We start from the raw sequence: 24,017 nt of genomic DNA, 5'->3' as shown, positions 1-24,017 counted from the left end.
TTTTTCTCATCTCTAACCTGCATTTAGGGAGACAAGAACATGAAGCATATCAGAACCTGTGCGATCATTCCAAGTTCCAGATTCACAGATGTGCTAGTGAAGGTCACTTAAAACCAATTCCAGCCATGCTTTCAGTTCCTGAATATTCCCACTGCTGGCGGTGCTGACAGAACTGTCCTATCTCAACTGCCTCCCGTGCATCAACTTTAGGGATTGGGCCCTGTAAGCCAGCACAGAGTTCAGTACCCACTGAAGCACCTTCCCAGACAGCTCTAAAGCATTTCATTGCCTGGGCCAAAGCCTTACAACTATATGGTATCCCACGCCTACTAATATTCCAAATTGCTTTGCAGCCTTCATGGGTTTGCTATGTCTGTTGGTAAAGAGCACAAAGCACCCACTGCTGAGACACACCAGGCTTTCAGCAACACATCCCAGTTCTTTAGCCTTGCCTAGCAATAGCAGAGAGCAGTCAGGGGCAGGGAGTGAAAACATAATAATAATTCACAAACACAGAAGAAATTTGGCCAATACACATTCCAGATGAGTGTTCGGGAGATTATACATTAACATTGACATTTCCCTCCTGAATAAAAACATTCTGTAGTAGTGATTGCAAACTTCTGCAAAGAAGAAGAAACATTGATCAGCTCCTTTCTGTAGGACTGTGTTTTTCTCCAGCTTTCCCTGACTGTCTGAAAAAGAACTGGGAGTGGTTCTTACCTGCAGACACTGTAATATACGCACCCAAAGTATGATCAGCTATCAAATAAAATTCCCTTGAAACTTTGCCAAATCATAGAATTTTTTAGGTTGGAAAAGACCTTTGAGATCATCGAGTCCAACTGTTAACCCAGCACTCCCAAGTCCACCACCAAACAATGCCCTCAAGTGCCACATCTACGTGGCTTTTAAATACCTCCAGTGATGGTGACTCAATCACTTTCCTCAGTAGTCTGTTCCAATGCCTGACAGCCCTTTCAGTGATGAAGTTTTTCCCAATATCCAACCTAAACTTCCCGTGGTGCAACTTGAGACCATTTCCTCTTATCCCATTGCTTGCTACTTGAGAGAAGAGACCAACCTCTGCTTCACCACAGCCTACTTTCAGGTAGTTCTAGGGAGAAATAAGGTCTCTTCCTGAGCCTCCTTTTCTCCAGGCTAAATACCCCAGCTCCCTCAGCCATTCCTCACAAGACTAGTGTTCCAGCTCCTTCACCAGCTTCATTGCCTTTCTCTGGACACGCTCCAGTACCTCAGTGTCCTTCTTGTAGTGAGAGGCCCAGAACTGAACACAAGACTCGAGGTGCACCCTCACCAGTGCTGAGTACAGGGGAATGATCACTGCCCTGGTCCTGTTGGTCACACCATTGCTGAAACAAGCCAGGATGCTGTTACATCTGATCCACCAGGGCACACCACTGGCTCATACTAAGGTGCAGTCAACCAGCACCTCCAGGGCCTTTTCATTAAAGCATCAATCATTTTCTTCCATGGAAGAAAGCTGTGCCAGTCATACCTCTTCCTTTTATGTCCTCAACCCACTCCTGTAAAGATAAGATATTAACACAAATCTCCACTTCCCAGAATTCTGTCCCACTTGGATGGGGGATCTGTTTTTGAGTACGAACAAAAATGTAGATGGAAAGGTCCTGTTGTCCTCTAGAGCTCTAGTTTGCCCACGTGTGTTTTAAATAAGTGTTTACCTTGGTTCCACCTGCACAGTAAGACAAAATGAAATACAGTTGAAATAGTCCAAGTAGCACGTGACAGCTGAGTCAAGCACAATGGTCTCTTCCAAAGTGGTATAAACCTCTTCCTGACCTGAAGGAGAAAACAAATCAGACTGACCCCAAGAAACAGCTTATCTGCACAATGGGAGACACTTGTACACATCACTTGCATTGTTCCTGATCTCTGTACTCATCCATGTCCACATCTGAATCAAAGAGGGAGTGTCCAGTGTAATCGGTATCAGGCGTTTGGGAAATACTATTCCCTTCCTCATCAAATGTTTCTGTCCTTGAATAAAAACTGAAGTCCTGCAAAGGTGAGTAAGTCTTGCTTGCTTCGCTGCTTTCCTCGGATTCATACAGAGTGTTATCATCATCATGGTGCCATTCTGGCCAAAATTTCCTCCTTATTCTTTCACAATACATAGCAAGGTTAATCAGTTCACCTGCAACACAGTGCAACAGATTTCAATAAATAGATTCAGTCAATAATGCTCAAACTCACCTGCTAAACACATAAGCATTGTTTGGAAAGAAATTGTGCAGGGTCTTTCCAAAGAGTTTTCAAAATTCCAAGATCCCATGAATCCTCTTAGCAACTCTGTTTGTAACTTTCATCTAGCTTAAAACCCATATTATTAACCCATACACAACAAGAAAGGTTACGCAGGAATAAACACATATGTATGTTCATGCAAATAGAAAAATAAATCTCCCAAATTCAACATCTAAAGAAATCAACCAAGGCAAGACACTAATATTGTAAAGTTTTCATAGGAAAATTTTTTGCTTAATTGCAGACACCTAGTTCCTAACGACGGAATTTGATCCTATATATGCACAATACACTTATTAAATGCAGTGAATTTAGATTTTCCACCACCAGATGGCAGCGCTGTCTGCAATATAAATTCACATTTTTAAGTTTTCATATGGTCACTGGTTCACTCCTAGTGTTCCCAGCCTTAGTACCTTACACCTTATGTTTATACATACATGCATGCTTACAGAATAAATCATTAAAAAATTCAAAGAAGAAACAAATAATAGCATGTTAAAAGGGAGCTGTATGTGAAACCTGTACTCACGGTAGCATGAGCAGGTGGATGGGTACAAAGAATCAACCTTGGGTATACCTGCTTGGGTATTTCCATCTGTTACTTTCTATTTATTTTCATTAGAGACAAACTAATTCAACAAACACAGTATTCCTTCTAGAAAGCCGTGAGCCCTTCAGGATTTCATCTGTGATTCTCCAGACACCGAGAGGAAGAACTGTATAGCCGATACTTATTTCCCCATCTCAAGTGCTCATTATTTGAGGAAAAGAGTAAGTCTATGCCTCCTAACTGTCGATTTAGCAGAGCTCTCCTGTACAGAGTAGATTTACAAGTCAGATTCTTTCCTTTTACACCTATTTCATATCCTTTTCCTCCTTAGCTCTTCCCATTTTTCACACTGAGTGGTTTTATTCTGAAAAGGGATGTAAAGATACTTTAACATCTACACCACTCCACAAGAAAAAAAAACCCCTCCGTGGTAGGGAGGAGTATGCTGGTTTCCAGCTCATGCCAAAACACAGTGACTCCAAAGTCAGGTTGGATTTTTTCCTTGTCCAGCATCTTCAGTAACAGCAAAGGCTGTAACTTCAGTGGGACCATAGCACTTGCAGTTCTACTATCAAGGAAACTACTCAGTTCAGCAGAGTTTGGCTCATGGTTCTGCTTCTGTCTTCTCATACATTATCCAGCATTCATTCCTCAGAGGCTTTACGCCTTTGCCATTTTAAACAAGAAAAAGATCAAGTACACGAATAGAAACAATTACTGTCTAGAACACTAAAGAGAAAATAAATGTGAATTTTAAGAGAAAACAACATTACAAGATACAAACGCTACATCAAAGGCAAGAACAGTCTGTGATGCAGCTGAAGTACTGCAGTCTTCAAAATGTCCTTCCAAGGTGCTGCAAGTGTAAACATGGAAAATGCCACCAAGAGCTTTTCATCAGAGATATCTTAAGCTTTCTTACCTTTGATTAGTCTCTCTGGTCGAGTCCCTGGTAGCGTCCACATTGCCTGTGCCAGATGTCCAAAGACGGTGGCATCAACGGTGGAAACAGTTGATCCCATAATGTACTTCTTGTCACCTGTAAATACAACAGAAAACATTTCTTGACTGGTTGTCACTCTTCCGCAATTAAAATAAAAAATTCCATGGTTACATCTTTAGCTTTTTTTTTTTTTAGTAAAATCAATTAAATGAAAAGGTTCACTACCTTAAAGACAGGAATTCAACACTGAATATGACTGCAAAGCCGTTGCTAGGGTGAAATCCATAACTGCAGCTTGCCCCATGCTCACTCACAGCTTCTATAACCAGGCCAATAACAGAGCCACCACTGGCCAAGGAACCTCCTCCACTCCTCGCAGCTGGCAGCACTCACACACTGTACTAGTTCTACTGCACTTAAAACCTGCTCTGCAGCCAGCAGGTGCCTGACAGCACGATTTTCATCTTGCTGCAAACCCAAAACTCTTCAACCACGGTTCAAAATCATGAACTTGCTGACAGAAGCTGGTCACGTGCGTGCACCTCTCGTGCATGCAGATCCAGTTTTGATTTACTCATCTGATCAGCCAAAAAAAGAAACAGATGGATAACTAACTAAGACAGGGAAGAAAAATCACGTTTCAAAGCCACTGTTTGCAACAAAACATCCAGTATAAACTTGTTTTCCCATCACAGGAATGAGACCTGGAGCAAAGACCACACATAGAGCACGCAGGTGAAACAGGCAGTATTGCAGAGGTCAGGTTAACCGGTTGCACTGTTCCTGCCTTGGCCTGAAGTGCTATAAACTCTGTGAAATGTGGTATGTAATTGAATTCTCAAAATCCAGTTATCCCATCTCCCCAGGACATTCTTCCCCTGACCATAGTAAGCTGCCTGTAATTCAGCAGGTTATTAAATGTTAGGGTTATTGAGCGAGTCTAGAGGAACTGTCCAGCAGTAAAATGCATCAAATTCCAGCGTACAGTATAAGGAATGCCACCAAAGCGGTGCTCAGGAATAACCAGGAACAATAACCTCCTCTGGTCTGTCAGATGCCATTTTAACATGGAGTTAAATCTCCCCAGTTCTTTCACAGCTGCATCAATCTATTGTTTGGAAACTCTGTACAGGGTAAATGTTGTGTCTTTTCAGTATTTATCTGACACCTAAGGATTCACTGATCTCAAAAACAGCTCAAAAATTGGTCCCTAAGCCACAGTTATATGCCAACACTAGGAATTTAGCATCATACAACTGGGCCTTGAGATTCAATCCATAGTGATTTGTGCTGGGAAGTAATACTGTCATTTCCATCTTGTTACAACTAAGGCAGGCAGTGAGTGAGGGCAGAACCATCCCTCTCTCTGGTTCACCACACACAACACCCTACACCCTGAGGTGCACGGAAACAAAGGGAAAGAGGAGGAAATAAAACTGTGGGTTCATAAAACTGTAAATCTGGTTTTAAGTCATGTTGCACCACATAATATGGCCTCTATGCACGTTTTTCCCACCAGTTCCAATTTGTTCTCAAAAATTTCAGTGCAACTTTTGTCCAGAAGACTTTCTAATAGACCAGATATTTCTGTGTTCATTTTTAGGCCAGATTACAAAGTGCCTGTCACATCAAGGCTGCCACAGTGCTGATCATCTCAAACACCTCTCTGCATCCCCTGGCTAATCCAATAGAAATGAAATCACCTAGTCACACTGGACTTGGATCAAATATGTACTGCCTGGGAATTTGAGAGCACACAGCTCCACTATTTACAAAGGCATACACCAGAGAATTCAAAAGCAGCTACTTCAGCACTGGGTCAAGAAACACCGGCAAGAAACAGATCTGAGACACAGGCAGAAGACCTGCACCCTTCCAACAGCAGCATGGTCAGCCCTTGCAGGCTGCTACACGGCATTTCAACTAACTTTAGAGGCTCACATTCAGGTTAGACCCACCTCTGTGTTTCAGCTCTGAGCACCCCTGCCCTTCACAAAGCACCAAGTGCTTTCAAAATCCAGTTCAGGAAGCTGCTGCCCTGCAACTCCCTGCTAAAATTCCCATCTCCCAAAAAAAGCCTGAGGCAGGCAGACAGCTGAAAGGGCACCAAGAGACTTATGGGCATTGCTCACTCACTTGCCTCTTTTAAACAATTACCAAAATGTATATTTATATATATCACTAATTCATATGCTCATTCCCCACAATTTCTTACGGTACTAGCAGGCAGTAGGAAACAGCTACAAGAAAATTACATTTGTGGTTTAAAGACTTCAGGACAAAGAGCAAGATGATACCAATGTAGCAGACTGATCCATCACGGGAGGGTTAGTTCCAATTTCCATGTTTATAAGAGATCTGGAGAAGTATGTCAGGGAAATGGGTACAAGGGAGAGAGAAAAATGATTCTCAGAAATGAAAAATAAAAAACAAAAAGCACCCAAGATGTGACTGGGAATGTCAAAATGAGTGTCATAAGAACTGGCAGCTGCCACGTTATCATTCTCTGGAAGCAGCTCTTAAAATTTAAAAGTTATTCTTGTTCCCATGTGAATGGTCCCTGTTAAAAAATGGGGAGCATTAATCTGATATGCCTGATAACTGACAGCTACAGTTTGGTATGTGCAGCTATTCTGCATGATAGGCATCCTTTTTAAGCTCTTAAGATTGCCCTCTAACAGCCAAAATCCCAACTATTTCCTCTTCTGGGAAAACACCTGGGTACATATAGGTGGAGGGGAATCTCACAAAGATTGTGCAGGCAATAAGCTGACTGACCACCTTCTCCTTCCCCCCACGAAACAGAGCTGTCTCTAGTCAGTCTGGAAGTCTTTGTCCCACCTTCTCTACCCATTCCAGGATACCACTTGGAGGCCATATTTACTAGACCCAATCATAAACAGCCGGTTGAAAACATGAGAGAACTGACGTTAATGAAAATCAAGGCAATTATCGAAAAGTAGATGAACTCACCCATAAGCAAAAAGGCAAATATAATGATTCACGTAACCACACACCAACTAATCTGACATCCATTTCAGAGGGGAAGATGAAAAAAAAGTACAATGTTCAGTTGGTAATGTAATAAAATAACAGGAATACAGCAAACGCCCATCAAGACTTTTTGAAGTACACAGGAACATTCTCAACAACAATCTGGAAGGAGAACAAAATCTCTGCTGATATGTGTATAATACAATTAAAAATCTGATACAGTGAAGAAGTGCTTTAGGATTTCTAGTGCTTTTTCCCACCAAAAACAAAAGCAAGAGACTGATTATAACATTTACCTTCACAGGGAGATGACCCAAGCCACCCAGAAAGGAAAGAAGAACCAGGAAAAGCATCTGCCTGCAGGTTGGAATTGGACAAACTCCCATTTGAAGCAAGTCTAATTTTAAACAGATTTTGATAGTGACTAACATCTACTACCAATTACTAACAAAAGTGGTGGCACCTCTGCTTTCTGAAATCTCATAATTAAAAGTAGATGGCTTTTAGAAAGCCATCCTTAGCCAGCAAAAAGGCACAGGCCTCAAAACAGCAATCAAGCAGTCTGATTCACAGAGATATGTCTAGACTGTTAAATGATCTCTTTGAACCCGAAATTTTACAAATCTGAGTGTCAGTATAGACTCCAGAGATGGAAGGATGCAGACTTCAAATAAGCAAATCACAACTTCTGCAGGTACTTGGGAACGTGTTTTAGTTTTCCCTTGAAGGCTCTGTCTACTCATGGCAGACTGGGATGACTTTAGCACAGACACATCCACTGCTGCTCCCTGCAGCCTGTCAGTGTTGTCTAGCCAGAACCATGGGGCTTTGCTGAGCTCCCCATACAGGTTGAACTTGCTCCAGCTCCTGCCCCACTCCATTCCTCTTTGTAATGAACATGGAGCAACACAGTGCCAATCTCAAAACTACAGCAACAGTAGTCCCACTGAGGAGGGTACCTTGAGCTGGCCACAGCTCTGCAGCAGATATGGTCAGACCTCCTCTTCTAAAGCGAGCTGCTCCCTCCCTTCCTCCCCCTAACAGAAAAGGGACTTCTTAAGCACCAAGAAACAGGTTTTCTTTGAAGAGGCACTAGAATAGATAACCATTTTTGTTAACAAACAAAATGCAGCATGAGAAAGCAGGGTCAGAAAAAGAGTAGACAAACCTTCCCCCTGCCCATTGTGCCCATGCATCGCATGTCTTTTTTCCACCTTGCTCCCAATCCAGCAACTTGGCAGGTTTGTTTCAGAGAACAAACTTAGAGAAAACTCTACATAGCCTCATCTAGGTCCACTGCAAACACCTTCTTTTCCAGAATACCTTGGAAGTTCAGAAGCATTTCTTCTTTCCCTTTCTGAGCAATCAGTCAGTTTCTTCCTTCTGCTGGGCTTTCCTCCCCTTGCTCCCTTCATCCACTCCACACTTATTTCTTTAGAGCATGTGCAGTATGTCCTCCCTTTGGAGCACAGTCTCTCCTGTTCTGCACTCAGCCACCTCTTTAAAGCAATCATAAGAGAAAGCACAGCGGCCAGACATGGACCATGTCTTTTGATTCCTTGCACAAGAGAGACAAAAGCTCAAGAGAAGCAGCAATCTGCCCCAAACCAATTCCTCAAAATCTAAATTTTACACAGACACACAATATGCTTAGCTCTCAGCAGACCAGAAGGCAGGAAGCGCAGTGTAGACAGCTCCGATGCAGATTGCTGCCTGAGCCACACAACAGAAATGAGGTTCATGCAATGCTAACTAAGTGAGGTCACCTTAAAAATAACATTATAGGATTGGATTATGATAACCAAAAAGCCTAAACTCACCTCTTTTGACAACACACCACCACTGCCTACTAGGAGCTTTGAATAAAGCTACTAACCCAACCAAATACAACAAAGTTCAGCTCATCAAAATAACACCTGCAAAGGTGTTTTCAAATGCCAGCCTCATAATGATTTAGCAAACAGCCACAAGTCCCATGAAATAAAAAATGAGACAAACACCCCATCCCCAAAAATCATAAATAAGAGGTTTCATTTGCAGAATTAAACACTACATTTTCCTAAATTCATATAGCAATATGCTCTTCCAAAACTGCAGGCTATCTTTTGCTCCTCTAGACACACATACTTGGTGGTCAGAGAAGAAAGCCTCTTATGCCTCTAGACACACGATCTGGAAGCAAACAGCGGGGAAAGATACACTTTCTCTGCCAGAGCAAGGCACTGAATGACAGCAGCAGTGCAGCTTCTACCTTCCGCCAAAACGAGATTATTTGTGTGTGTGATCAAGCTGTCGGGAAGCACTTGAGGTGAGTTTTATCCTGTGGACAGAGCTGTGAACAGACCACACACAACTCACTGTACCTTACCCAGGAGGCCTGCCAGAGTCCGCATGTCCTTCTCCATCAGCGTGTACATCTCCTCCTCTGAGAAGCGGCCAATGCCATGGCCGTACATTTCCCGCTTCACGATTCCTTTGGTCAGATGGCAGAAGATCCACTTCAGCAAGTCGCTGAAGGGGCCAAAAAGAGAAACCATCTTTTGCGTCTCATGAAGATTTTCCACCCATTGGCAATAAGCTAAAGTCCTAAAAGGATGCAAAGATAAGTTATAGCAGTGTGATCCCCAGATAGCCCACCACCACTCTGCCAAGGCTCAGACAAAGGTCAGGCAGACGAGCAGTCACTGCCCTGATGGAGAGGTAGCGGAACAGCAGACCCTGTGGCAATTTGGAGTGACAGCAGAGCAAACCGACTTTGCAGTACTTACACAGACTGCCCAGTGCTTATTCTCTCAGTAAATAATGATTCACTTCAGCAGAAAATGAGATTCATATTGAAATATAAAACAAAAGTTGTAGAATTCTGCTAAACTCATGTAACAAAATGCAATGCAAAAGGGATTTATTAGCTAAAGATGACTGACTGCAAAGACCTGGGGAACACAATAACAACAAAACAGCCCACAAAGGTATCAATCTTTCTCACCAACCTGTTCTCCTTACTCTCTTTACTCTGAAACTTAGCCAACCAATAACTTTTCTCCAACAGTAATTTTTCATTGGAAAAAAACTTCTCCTTGGAAAGTAATGATGACACAATCTTTTAAAAACAAAATTTAAAAAATGAAGGAGTAGACGTTATTGGGTTGGTTTTCTGTTTCACATTTTCCTCTCTTCAAAATGCTGATTTTATGAGAGAGACATTTCTAAAGGATTCTGTTGTATCCCATGCTTTATTGAATGGCAAATAATATTCTTTTGGAAAGTCTTTTTATAAAAATTTGTCTCGCCAGCTAAAATTTTTATTTCCTACATGAATTTTTGTTTTTTAATAATATAGACAAATAAAAACTTGATTTGTTGCTGTTGCAACTCCAGAAACTCCTGAAAAAAAGAAACATTAACTTTTTTAATAACCAGCAACTCCTGAAATAACAAACAAACCAAAGAGACCACATATATGACTTTTGTCATCAAGTTCAAAGGATGTTGGAAAAAGGGCTAAAGACATCTCAAAGTAGACGTGACAGCCATATGATGTCTGCAGGATCTCAGAAACACTGGGAGTTGGTACCCATATTCTATTAGGTTTGTAGCAATTTCCAAATGGAAAAAAACTAAAAGTGGATTTACACATTTGGGATTGTATGAAAAGAGGCTCAAGGAGACTGACAAACTAGGGAAGCTAGATAGAAAAGCTGAAATATCAAAAGATGCAAGTTCATGTACACAATTATATTAAATACTGACTTAATAATCAAATGTTTCCATTTCCAATATGACCAGAGTTCCATTGCTTTAGTTCGGAATATGACTTCAGTTTAATCCTTGTACATATTTATAACTCCACATAATTTTCTTAGTGCTGATATGGATCACCTAATTCAAAAAAGGAAAGGGAAAAAAAAAAGCAATATCTCTTGAAGAACTCCTGCGACTTTTTTTCATCATGTACATTTTATCAAACTCCCATGTGTCATGGTAAACGCTGAATTCAGCACTACTATCAGGGAACAATTACTTTCCACCATGAAAATGTTCTAATATTTTAAATTTCCACAGATTCTTTACTTGAATTACTAATAACATGAGGTGAAAGGAGAGTATTTTGCTGTAATAGCTGAAAACAACTCCACTTTGTGCTCAAATTTAGAATGCTCCCAACAAAATGGGTGAAAAGTATTTTAATTCTTTTAAAAGTTGTCCACAGCAGTTCAATGCCTTCTGCTCAAACTGGTTTCACTGAAGTTAGTAATAGTGAGGCATGCACAGGTTTTGCTGCAAATGCATAAACAATGAAGAACAAAAATGCACCTGCTATGCTTCTAATGGCTTTTACCCTCAATAGGTTTCTCAACAACCTCTTGCACTATAGTAATATGACAAAAGCATCCCGCTGACATTTCATACACTTCAATACCTCTCTTTGAATGGGGGCGTTCTGCACAACCCTTGTTTTTTAAACTGGATGGATCAACTCAAGTCATTGAGCTGGTTTCAGCACAGCAGAGTTTGAGACAGCCAGATTCAGCAGAGGAATTCAGCAATACAGGAGGAACATGAAGCCAACAAGCACAGCAGCAAACAGCTACTGAAACTCCTAAAGCATTAACTTTGTCTGGAAGATGTGGTGTGGGACTACCTTGCTCCAGGAACAAAGTAAAACAGTATTTAAGAAGGATGGAAAGAAGACTGGCCTAAAGCATAAGGGCACTCTATAGAGCGGAACATTGCAGTAGTCATGTTTCACAGCACATACAGCTCTGAATAGGAATTTAAACTCTGGTCTTGATGTGAACACTAGGAAATAATTACAAATACTACCTACACCACAGAATCATAGAACAACTTGGGTTGGAAGGGATCTTAAAAATCATCTGGTTCCACCCCCACTCCAGGGGCAGGGATGTTACCCACTAGATCAGGTTGCTCAGGGTCCCATCCAACATGGCCTTGAGCATGTCCAGGGATGGGGCATTCACAACTGCTCTGGGCAACCTGTTCCAGTGTCTCACCACTCTCTTCCTACCATCTAATCTAAAAAACTGTTCCCCCTTGTCCTATCACTGTCTGCCCATGTAAAAGTCAGTTTCCCTCTTTTCCCTAAGTGCCCTTTAGGTACTGGAAGGCTGCAATGAGGTCTCCCTTGAGCCTTCTCTTCTCCATGCTGAACAACTCAGTTCTCAGCCTGTCTTCACAGGAAAGGTGCTCCAGCACTCTGATTATCTTTGTGGCCCTCCTCTGGACCCTCTCTACCAAGTCCACATCTTTCTTATGCTGAGAACTTCAAAGCTCAATGTAGGTGGGGTCTGCCAAACACAGAGAGAATCACCTCTCTTGACCTCTTTTGATGCAGCTCAGTATGCAGTTGGCCACCTCACACTTTTGACTCTTGTCCAGTTTTTCATGCACCAGAACACCCAAGTCTTTCTCCATAGGGTTGCTCTCAATGAGCTTTTCTCCCAGTCTGTAAGTTATTACTTAATACTTGAATAAGCAAAGAAAAACTTGGTCACTGAAAGCACTGCTCTGTCATGCTGCAAAGACCCTCCTACCCCAGCATGGACCTGACCTGCTTCATCTGGCAACTCTGCAACACAACTTAGCTGCTTTAGGACAACAGGCCTGGCCTGGAGAAGGGCAACAAGAAGGCAAAACAAAACAGAAAAAGAAGACAGGAGACCTCACTGCAGCATTTTTTAAAAGTCACCCCAATTGCACAAGACTAACTTTGCCATATGGACTTGCCACCACTATTGCTCACTCCAACCACACCAGTGAGCTGGCACTGCACCCTGAATGATCAACTTTGTCCAAGATGGTCTTAATTTCATAAAACAGAAGCAACAAGATTTCCCACAAAGCTAATTAGCCCATACTTTAAAGCAAAAATACATTTTCCTAGAGCTCACTTGCTTGCTCTTGGGGGAGAAGATCTTTGGGTTTTGAAGAGGCAGAAACCAAATCAGGTGTTTAACAACCAGGACAGCAACAGAAAACTGCACAGGATTAAGGTAATCCTGCTTAGGCTAAACTGTCAAGACAAATCTTAAGACATCTGCTTGTCACTGTGTGCCTGAAAGTATTGCCAAACACTTCTTGAACTCTGTCAGGGTTGGTGCTGTGATCACTTCCCTGGGAAGCCTGTTCCAGTGCCCAACCAACATCTGGGTGAAGAGCCTTTTTCTAATACCCAACCTAAACCTTCCCTGATGCAAGTTCAGGCCATTCCCTCAGGTTCTGTCACTGGTCACCACAGAGAAGAGTTCATGCCTGTCCCTCCTCTTCCCCTATTTACCTTATTTACCTTCTGACTTTGAACAAGTAGAACTGTCAGATGTCCCAAATCTCAAATGTACATGGGCAACAAAGATAGCTAAATAGAAAATCAGAGTTTGCTTCTAAAATTTTATAGCTCTAAGTATACAAAAGCAAGGAAAAAAGTAGGCTCAGATTCACAGAGAGTTAAAAACACTTTTAAAACTGACTTTACAAGCACTCCGTTAAAAGAATTCTATTCAGAGGTTCATTAATCTGTGTTTCCTACCAAAACATGCTTCTGAGCACTTAATCTCACCCATAACTCCTCTGCTCAGAACACATCAGTAGAGTATTATCAACATTACAAAATATTAGGAAATGCCAGAAATTGGGTAGTCTACAAAATCTACTTCAGCAACGCATAACTATGTGTTTTATACTACAGTTAGTATTTATGGGATGACATAATTACTTTAAATATTGGCCTGAATAGAATATTTTGGGAAACATTAACACTCCCATTTGTGCCAGCACATCTGTACAAATGTTAGAGTATAAATGAAAAAATAATGCATTAAAGAGCAATGCTGTGGAGGTGAAGTAAATCCGAACTCTAAATGTAACAGCAGCTTTGGCCTCAATACATAAATCAGGCAAGGAGATGAAGAAAGTGACTCATCAACAGCAGCTTGCCTGATTATCCCAAAACTGTCTAAACACCAAGGCAAAGGGAAAGCATTCACAAGGATGTGAACTGGGGATTATTTCTCCTATCTGAACATGTGCAAACCAGAATTTCTTGATATACAAAAGGATTATAACAAATTCATTCCACAATCAGCAGCAGAAACTGCACCTGCTGTGCAACTTCCCAGAGCAACTGGCTTCTATGCCACCAGTAGCACTCAAGTCTCATCACTGTTAGCAGCAGGAGAGACACTGCACTTACAATTGGCTTGATGTATTTAAACATATTTACATTATAAACATATTTTATGTTTAACACATGACAGGTCTGAACACTGACCAGAGTCATATTCATTTGTATTCTCATACCATGCTTTTCCTGTACTTCAAGCACTCAAGTCACATATGATGTTTACAGTTTCTTCTTGAAAGACAAAGCAAGAAATGAGTCAAATATATATATGCGTGGATATGTGTTTGTATATACATATATACATACACACTTATCACTACAGTTCTGTTTGACAATACAGCTAAAGCAATCTAATGGGATAGTCTGCTTAAGCTGAATATTCAAGGCTTTATGGTCTAGCTAAGCACATTAGTGCCACCAACCTAAGATCCCTCTCCTGAGATTAAAGTGACAGGAGGCATCTCACAGACACTGCTACCCCTCTAGGCACCAGGAGCTGCCTGGCCTGAATCCCAGCAGTGTCATCAAGCCCAGCATGCCAGTTCCGGAAGGAAGTGAGGATCACACCCATCTTACATAGAGGTCTGATCCCATGAACGTGCTGCAGATACGCCAAAAACTCAACACATCCCCAAAGGTGGCTGTGGGTGCCCCGTTAGTTTCTGAGGGCCCACAGGTCACTGCAGGCAGTGGAGGAGACCCAGAGCAAGCCTACAGCAGATGAGTGGTCTGCCCTGGATCCAGGACCTGGGGTGAGAGCCACAAAACTGTTCCACTCCCATCTCTTCCCTGCTGGCTTGGCCCAACACCCATTCAGGTTAGCAGGCTTTTTTTCTTTTGCAAATTTAAACATAGCAAAAACCTAATGGTTATGGCATTCTCCAGGGGCAGGAGCTCCAGCATCAGTTCCGAATCAGTCTAGTGCATCTCACAGATAATGCTCCAATCCCAGCACAAAAATAAGCACACTCACTCGCTGTTTCTCTGCCTGACCCCTGCCAGGTGCCAGTCTGGGCTGGAAGCAGGGTGTCCACAGGCTGAGGTTCACAACAGTCCTACACTGCTCTTGGGTCCAGCCAGAGCAGCCACTTCCACCTGTAAGGGGCACCAACTGGTGAAGATGAGCAATTACCTCAGCAAAAGCCAAACATTTCCAGAGGAATGCTGAGCACCCACCAGGATTAGCTCCATCCAGAGACAGCACACCGCAGGATGTACTTCACTTCCTCGTTCGATAAATGTAACACAGTATTACTTATTTATGATGAAGTTACTTTGCATGCTGCTGGCAATAAAACAGTATGTATCACATTTTCTATCACCGCTTTGGAGGCTTGATAAACCTTATTCTGCAGACAGGCATCACTGTGTTACAAATTCTTTACTGTGGGACTGAAGGACACAATGAACAAACCCTAAGTTTCTGGTGGGAAGTAGGAAGGTTCAGGGACTGATGGAAAGGGATCCCACAACCACAGATACAATGCTGTCAAGGAGAAACGCGGCCCTACACAACGAAAGCCTTGGTTTATTTTGGTGTAACTGTAAGGTGGTCAGAGTTGTTATCCAGGAATTACAGCAATACAATTGCAATGCCTCGTGACTCAGGCTTTGCCCAGTACAGGGAACCCACATGGTATAACCTCACCAACACACCAAGCCACACAGCAGGGACATAAAGTAAGACTTGCAGCTGGATGTTTTACTACACTGCAGCGAAAATACATGCCTTGGAAAAACTCAACTGTGTGACTAGACAGGATAGGCAACAGGGATACACAGCCAGGCATGCACATCTCTGTCCTTACTCGATGTAACTTTGTCCACCCGTTTGGACACCACCTCCCTGGGTCAGTGCCTGAATTTGCAATACCTGTCCTCCACACTCCCCTGTGTCATGTCCAGCAATGCCAAGTCTGCTCTGAGGGAGTCTGGATGGACAGACAAAAGCTTCACAGAACAAAGCACAAGTTTGCAATTGAGACACAACAACAGTATTAGCTTGTCAGCAGTAATGATACATTTAAAGCAGGTAAATCTGTGAACCACGAAACTACCGACACTAAGGCAGAGAGGTGAAGCATTAGGGAACTAAAAGGCTTCATCCTCCCTTTGGCAGCTATAGTAACTGAAGGTGGAAAAATGAAATAAAGGTTACATTTGCAGGCTGCTTGTGTCAGGTTTTTGAGGCTATGACACTGCAGATGGGTATAATTGGTGAAGGTCATGCTTCCTGGAAGGTAGAGATTACATTTCTAAATCAAATCACTTCAATCTGGCTACTTAATGCTAAATTTGTTCTGAGGAGACACTAAAAATTATTTGAAGAACTATATGTTCACGTGTTGCTGCTCATCTTTGATCACAAGGTGAAAGAAAAAGCAGATAAATGCATTCAATTTAAAATCACACATTGTTTCTAAGAAAAGTGCAACATAAATGCAAAACTTAGTATAGCAAGGGCTTAAATCCATACTAGAAAGCACAGTATCAGAAAAAAGCCTTGTGCCTGCTGAGGCAGCATATGTAGCATCCCAGATGCCATGTCCACCTGATACTTCTATGAATTCAGTCTGGATAGGGCACTTAAAAAGGACTGAAACATAAACCAAGAGGTGTTATTTTCAAAGGTGTCAGTAAAATGCATAAAGTACCATTTCTATTTTCCATTCATATACATATTTCAGCTTTTCAGGATACTGTGACTAATACTGTGTCCTATCAATTGGCAGTACCGTCAACAATACATATTAACAGGAGTATCCTGTGTTACAAGGAAAGGCAGTAATCCATATTGTAATCACACACACATAATTAAGATCAGTAACTGTAAGAACACAATATTCCAGATTCGCTACAGACACTGGATTTGTTCCCCTGTGTCCCCAAACCACAGATGTATTCAGCCACCTTGATCTTTTGCTCTTTATTAAGAAGACTCTTTCTATATGGAGGTCACACTAAACAGGACGAAGGAACATCCCACTGCTGCTTCCTTCTACAAAGCTGCAGGCAAAGGGCCTGACTTTACCTTCCTCACACAGCGTAACAAATTCTCAGGGGAATTACCCCTGGTTCATACTGGCGTACATAGAAAGCAGCAGCGGTTTTCTAGGATGAAGAAAGTTGTGAAATTAACAGTTGGGCACTCAAGCTTTCTGCAAGAGAAAATAAGCACTCGTGTCCGGGTACAAGCTCAGGGGCAGAGCTGACAGCACAGGAATGCAGCCAGCTTTGCCATGCAAACTTACCAGTATAAGTGCTCCTCCACCATTTTTGTCACAGCTCTGGAAACAGCTCTTTCATGTGGCCCAAGGTGTTTATTTAAATTCACTCCAAGCTTCTCTTCCAAAAAGTCAATAATGAACTCGGTGCCAGATACTTTCTTGTGATTGTATTCAATCCAAGGCATTTTCCCTTGAGGGGAAAGTTTTCCATCAAAATAGTTCTAAGGAAAAAAAAAATCAAGTAAACAAACAAATATACAGACAAAAAAGACCCTTCAGGTTCTGTTTCAATGAAAATGAAGATTTTAAAATAATGTTCTCTCTCTTTAAAGCCAACATTATCCAACAAACTTTTTTTTCTAATTAATACTCTAGAGTAGCAGTAGCTATTCAATCAGAGCAGCAGTTTTACCCTATGTGACAATTCAAATAAAACTACTTCCAGGCCCTGAAAGGTGTTACTCACTTTTATGCTGGATGCCATGTGATGTAATATTATTACATACCCAGGTTATTTAAGGGTTGGAGATGCTCAGATCTCCCAGAAGACTGGATTAGTTATTCTAAACAAGTTTTTAATCACAGGACTCACAACTAAATTTGGTTCTTGCACAGAGCTGCACTTTTCATGTTAAAAGTACTTTAAAAAAATTAATTAACTACCTAACACAGATGCCTGCATTACCTCCAAGGATAAAACACACACTATCACAAGCATATACAAAAGGCGTATCATTCCCTTACTGAGCAGGAGGGAAATCTGCTTTCTGCAACTTCAGAACTTAGAAATCTCACACATTCAGAAACATACTTGTTACAACTGGGTCTCCAAGAGCCCAGCACAGAGTACTGCACTACTGCATTGCTGAATACTGGCAGAGGAATACTTGCTCAGCAGACCTCTCACGCAGAAGTAGCAATGTATTTTCCCCATTGGAGAAGGTGAAACACAGAGATTACAGAATTTATGTCTCCTCTGACAAACTAGAGAGGAATTGCTGGCTGCCAAAATGTGATCAGATATTTGGCTTCAATTCTCTTACTCCTGACAGCAGAGACACAAGGCAGAACTTTCTTCCTTCTCTGTGATTCTCATTCCCGCATCCTGTTATTTAGTGAATGAAAATTCCTAGCCTAGATAGCTGAACCATAAAGGCTTACAATAAAGGTTCTGCACTCAAGTCTGGATTCACTTAAGGTGGATTAAGGTACTCTCACAGCATGGAGTGTATACCAGAACACGCCTCCCACTCAGTCTGAAAGCACCAGCACCCTGTTTACCACTCAAAATGCAGATGTGCAATGCACTACAATCATGCAGCCATTCCCAGAGATTCTTCCCTTGTGGATGAAAACAGACAAATGGGTAACACTGCTGGGAAACAATGCCTTCTGGCTCTAGCCTCTTCTGGGATTTGTGCCCAAACAAACAGCCATATGGGATACTGGATTATATAATGTCTCATCTACCACACCTCTGCACGGGTGAACAAGGCACCTGAATCCCTCCTACTTGCATGTGTGGGTGACATGGGGATCATTTCCAATGGAGAAACTCTAAAAGCACTGCACATCCAAAACAAAGGAGAGCACTGCCCCATCCTTCCACCTTCCAAGGCCTTTCCTTCATCAAAGAGTCTTTCAGCACTGAGACTACTGATAGAATTCCATAATTTTTCATTATGACTTTACTACAGAAGTCTGAGCTTTTTCTGGAACTACACGGTGTGTCTAGAAGGCAATAAGCACTGCTGGTTTATTTCCCTTCTTGTGCACAAATATGGATGTTTTGCAGAAGCTACTGGACTTGAAGCTGTGTTTATTACATCTTGCAATTACTGCAGTCCATACAATTCACAACCCAGAAAAAAGCAAGTTGTTATTATTCAACTGCACAATTCTTCAAGCACATATATCTAAAACATATAAATACATTGCCTAAGAAGATTTTCATGTTTCACTACATATGGTTTATCAAACAAAACAGGAAACATCTTTCAGTGACCTGAAAAAACCTTAGTTTCCTGAGAAATCTGTTATACTGTTCTTGTATTCACTGTTCTCAAAGGGGCATTTTTAAGCTTGAAACCTCAGTACCCTTATGGCTGCTACTAATTGTCATCAAATATTTATCAATTTTCCACTTAAAAATTGTTCCAGCTGCAAAGTAGGGAAAAGCTATGTTATTGTTAAAAACCAAAAAAGAAACCAACAAAATATTCCTTCATACCTCACAGTACATTAACTGAACTGCAGCCTGCAAAGCAACAATAACAATAGTTCCACAGAACATCACTTATAGATGAATTTATAAAAAGAATGGCACAAGGCATTTCTGGGGTAATTTTATAGTATTATCCAGAAGAAATTAGGTTTCACATTTTCAATTACTGGTGCTTATGCTTTTACTTTTACTCATGTCTCTTCTCAAGAAGGCTACCATCTTCACAGACCTGGCATGAAAACAGCACATTTCTGCTCACTAATTATTTATCATATTACATAAAGGCTCAGCTCCTCATATTCTTGAGGAAATCAAGGAACATCCAAAACATCTCTATGAGCACCCAGAATGGCCTCTCTCAAAGCAGGCTTTATCAAGAAAAGCATCAAACATTTTGGAGAAACAGCTAGGCATTGTGACAGCCCAGCCAGGGTGGGGCTGCCCAAATAATTTTTGATGGAGAACTCGCACGTAGAAAGGTAGCTTCAAGAAAATGTAAGCACATTACAAGAGTGCATCTGTTGGAAGAAAATCAGCTGAAAGCAGGAACGTGTCGCCCTATTCCAATCCTCACACACCATTAAGGCACATTGTGAAACACACACAGCACATTATTTAACAGCCTGATGCATTATAATAAAGTATAAACATAAGCAATTGAAAAAGTAAAAGCAGTCTGACCACCTTGCTGCCTTCTCTTCACTCTATTACACAACCCTCCCTTCCAAGTAGCCTCTCCCTGCAGGGTGATGACCACAGCAGGTCTCCTGAGAGGAGCACCAGCTGCCACCTGCAGTGCTTCTCCATCACAGCCCCTACCAGCACACAGGAAGCGAGGTGTTTCCTCCTGTATCATGCTATACCACACACACACACACCCTCTGCTGCCTGCCAGGCAGCCATCACATGCCTTTGTCACCTACAGCATCCTACAGGTAACACAGTCAGGAAGGAACAAAATAAAAGTCTCCAGGCACTTCGGTATAGAAAACTCCATAATTCCAGCCAAGAATAACGCTACCTCCTGCTCCCCTCCCACTCAGTCCCACAGCAGCATCCTCACCTTCCTCCACCTGCCAGAGCCCAATGCAGCAATGTACTCAGGGACAGAAATAAAATCTGCTTCTTCCAGAAAAAAAAGCTGCATCTTCAGCTCATAAGTTTAGCTCCACCAAACTTACCTCTAAAACCCTACAAACACCTTAAACCTCTATAAGCCAGCATGGCTAAAAGCAGCAACCTGGCATTCCCAGCACCTGCAGGACCCATTCCTGCTCCTGCAGCATAGCACATGGAGCATGTGGGAACCAAGCTGGGTTAAAACCAAATTAATTAAACCTCCCTGGCTCCAGCTAGGCCAGCTGCAATCCAGCCTGATCTGCCACAGAAAAGCACGAGTAGGAAGGGACAAGAGGAAGCAGTTGAAGGTAGGACTATCACTTTTGATGGTCCTGCTGATCTATGCCAGCTTAGTGTGCTCACAGCTAGTGAGTTGGGATAGAGAGAGATGCAATACCAATAAGCAATGCCAACCTTCAGTCCAGAAAATAAAGAGGGGAGGGTAACCCTTGTAAAATTCCTCTCTTTGGGAAAAGCTGAGTGAATCACTTATAACCAGCATGAGCTCCTGAAGCAACTCCGTCCTGAACCACACAAATGCACAATGTCATCTTTTAGAAGTAAGTGACCACATCTTGTCACAACCATCTTTTATACTGCAGCTTTCTTCAGCTACTCTCCACCAGAGCAACCTTGACCATCACAAACCTTTAAACTGCATCAACTGCCATTAGGAAGAAAACAGATCTCACCAATATTGTCTTCCCTTCAAACATGCAATTTCTACCCAAATTACTTTGGGTGGAGAAGCGATGTGCACAAAGTCCTCCTGCTCCAATAGCATGTACAAACTTCAGTATCTTGCAAGTTCTGTAAACCTAAATGAGGAAAATACATCCCATGGGATGGAAATCTTCCTCTTTAGTAATCCAAAGTATCTGATTCAAGTACCATTAAATTGTAAGATAACGAACATTAAACTCAGGCCTTTTATACGGAGTTAAGCAAAATGTACTCATTAGGTTTTCTTTCACTTCTGATGTAAAGGAATTTACTCACAAATGAAGCTGAATGAATAACAACTATGAATGCGCTAAAAAAAAAAAAAGTTGTAATAGGGTTGGTTTTCCTATGTACAACACTGGACATAAACAAAGCATTCTTCCTAACATCTCACAGACATTTCTTCTACCAAAGATCCAAAGATCTTAATTCTATGTATCATCACTGCTGCATCATCTTAAAGGCAATCAGTGCTTAACACAAACAAAAAGAAAACCACCCTGTTTCAAAGAGCCCGTGTGCTGCACAGCCTGCCAACACCACAACAAGGTGGGCGCCAAACTCGCAGTGTCACAACTAAACCCTTGATGCTAATGGGTGAGACTGAGAGATCCAAGTTTCCACTCTCATAGCTTTCATTCACTGGAGAAGCTCGGGCTTCATCATCCCCTGTGGGAAGATGGCATGAGAAGCACCCAACCACATCTACAGAGTAGTATTCATGACCTCTAAAAGAAAACCCGTTTTACCTCACCGTGGAGGAAGCACCAGTCATGGGAGGTGAAGCAAAAGGCAAGCACTTCTTCCCAGGAGAGCTCCATAGAAAAACCCTCCAGGAAAATAAGAAGCTGCAGCTATCTCATCATGATGTCTTCAGCATGGTGAAATTCAAAGATCAAATAATGTTACGCTTTAGTTCTGGGGTGTTATTTAGTGTTATAGAAACTCCAAACTACTCTCCCACTTCAGCATTTCCAGCCAAGTTAACTTCTTAACATTCATTTAGCTGTGCCAGTTCAATCTCCAGCTGTTCCAGACCAATCTTATTCAAGTCACGTCTTTAAAGGCTATACACCGTATTTAACAGGAGATATAAAAGTGTTGGTGTACCCACCCAGTTGTAGGTGTATGTTTACATCTCCCTGTGTGAGACAGACTGGGGGGGAGGAGAGATGGGATGCCTATGTGCCATTTCACGTAATTACAGGAAGCTGCAATGCAAAGGCAAACTGCACAATTTACCTGGTAGGGTAAATCAGCCATCCTCAAGTATGTTTCCATTTTCAGACAGAACGGCGATAAACTCGGAACACCATTCCTAGGCCTTGAAAACTGATGCAGTATGATAGCATCTTTTGAATCAAGCTCTTCCTCTTTCCTGTCAAAAATGAAATGGAATTTAAAAAAAAAAAAGGAAACACTGGACAGGTGCATGATACATCAGTAAATTAAATACACAAAGGAGAAACCCTGGCCAAGACAACACACTCGTCTGCCTTTAAGGGGCTGCTGCAGGTTTTGATTGCCTGGGTCCGGAGGCGGTGCGAGGGCCCAGACTGGACCACCTGTGGGGGCAAGCGCAGGGCTCGCCACGGGGTCGCCTCCTGGGCTGCTGCGAAGGGCGAACGGGGGAAAAAGGGAAATAAAAAAAAGGCAAAAACACGGCGAAAGACAGAACCCAACCCGCCGGACCCCGACGGCCTGCCCCCGCAGGTACAAGCGCCGAGCGCACGCTTCATCCCGGCGGGCGCCCTCGCTTCCAGCGCCGCATCCCCTGCGCGCTCCCGCCCGGCCCGGGCGGCCCCGGCAGCCTCACCGAATGGCCAGCAGCTCGTGGAGCAGGTAACGCGGCGGCGGCCAGCAGGGCCCGCCCGTTCAGGTACAGCTCTTCTATCACCAGGAAGTCGGAGCCCCGCGCCGCCATTGGTGCCGGCCGCCGCCGACGCCGGAAGGGCGACGATCTCGCCCCCTAGAAGCGGTCGGCGGCTCCTCGGGCCCCGCACCAGCCAGCGGACAGTTCGGGTGCGGGGCTCAGGTCCGCCACGCGGAGCGCGGCGCCCCAGGCCCACCCCCACAGCTCTGCGCCCGGATCCGCATTCCCGCCGCGGAGGCCGCCCGAGCCCCACCTGCCCTGGCCCTTGCCCTGCTGCCCTGCCCTGTCCTAGCCAGCCCTGCCCTGCCTTCCGGCACAAGCAGCTGGGTAAGGCCGGCCGCGCTGGGCGGCTGCGGCTGGCTCCTCATGTCGCGCTGGCGCGGCTGCGCGACGAGGCTGGGGAAGGGAGGGGATGGGCAGGAGAGGGAGGAGGTGGGGTGGACCGAGTCAGGTCTGTCCTGCCCTTGCGGAGTGCCCGGGCCGCGGTAACCGCTGTCCGGAATTGAGGGGGAAAAGACGACGTGTCACGCCGGGGGGGTTCCGTGTGTGCCGGCCCTGTTAAAATGCCCGCGGTCCGAGCATCGCTTCGCTGCTCTTGGAGGACCATAAGAAGCCTCGTATTCATCCCGTATTTAGGACAGAGGAGCCACCCCCGTGCCTGGCCGCAGCTGAGCGTTGCCACACTGCGTCTGTCAACACCGCGGTGATTTTCTTTCTATTATTCTGATGCTCGATGAGGTGACTGAGGAAAACACCTCTATGGGCAGAAAAGGAAGCAAAATGGCTTCAAAGCAAATCTCTGGGCCCAGAAGGTCATGAGATTTTTACGGGCACTGAGGGTCCCGACACTCCCTTGCCTGCGGCCACCTGCTGCAGCGGGAGCCGTGGGTGCGCCGTGGTGACATGGGCAGGATTTCACCTGACGTTCTGC

The 24,017-nt window shown here is 43.3% G+C and overlaps 1 protein-coding gene across 1 annotated transcript; it reads right to left on the bottom strand.

The window, feature by feature from the left end:
* Window positions 1-1,574: 1,574 nt before the first annotated feature.
* On the bottom strand, window positions 1,575-23,152 carry FAXC (failed axon connections homolog, metaxin like GST domain containing). The gene is given in 7 exon segments (XM_025895721.2): window positions 1,575-2,179; window positions 3,765-3,881; window positions 9,148-9,365; window positions 17,172-17,368; window positions 22,456-22,591; window positions 23,030-23,058; window positions 23,060-23,152. Coding segments are annotated over 7 exon segments (1,059 nt in total). The 5' UTR covers window positions 23,138-23,152; the 3' UTR covers window positions 1,575-1,895.
* Window positions 23,153-24,017: the final 865 nt, after the last annotated feature.

The sequence above is a fragment of the Manacus vitellinus genome, unplaced genomic scaffold (genome assembly GCF_001715985.3).
Source record: "Manacus vitellinus isolate BGI_N305 unplaced genomic scaffold, ASM171598v3 scaffold_4_pilon, whole genome shotgun sequence".
Taxonomy (NCBI): domain Eukaryota; kingdom Metazoa; phylum Chordata; class Aves; order Passeriformes; family Pipridae; genus Manacus; species Manacus vitellinus.
Note: the sequence above shows the minus strand (reverse complement) of the source record. Positions and strands in the feature narration are given on the sequence as shown.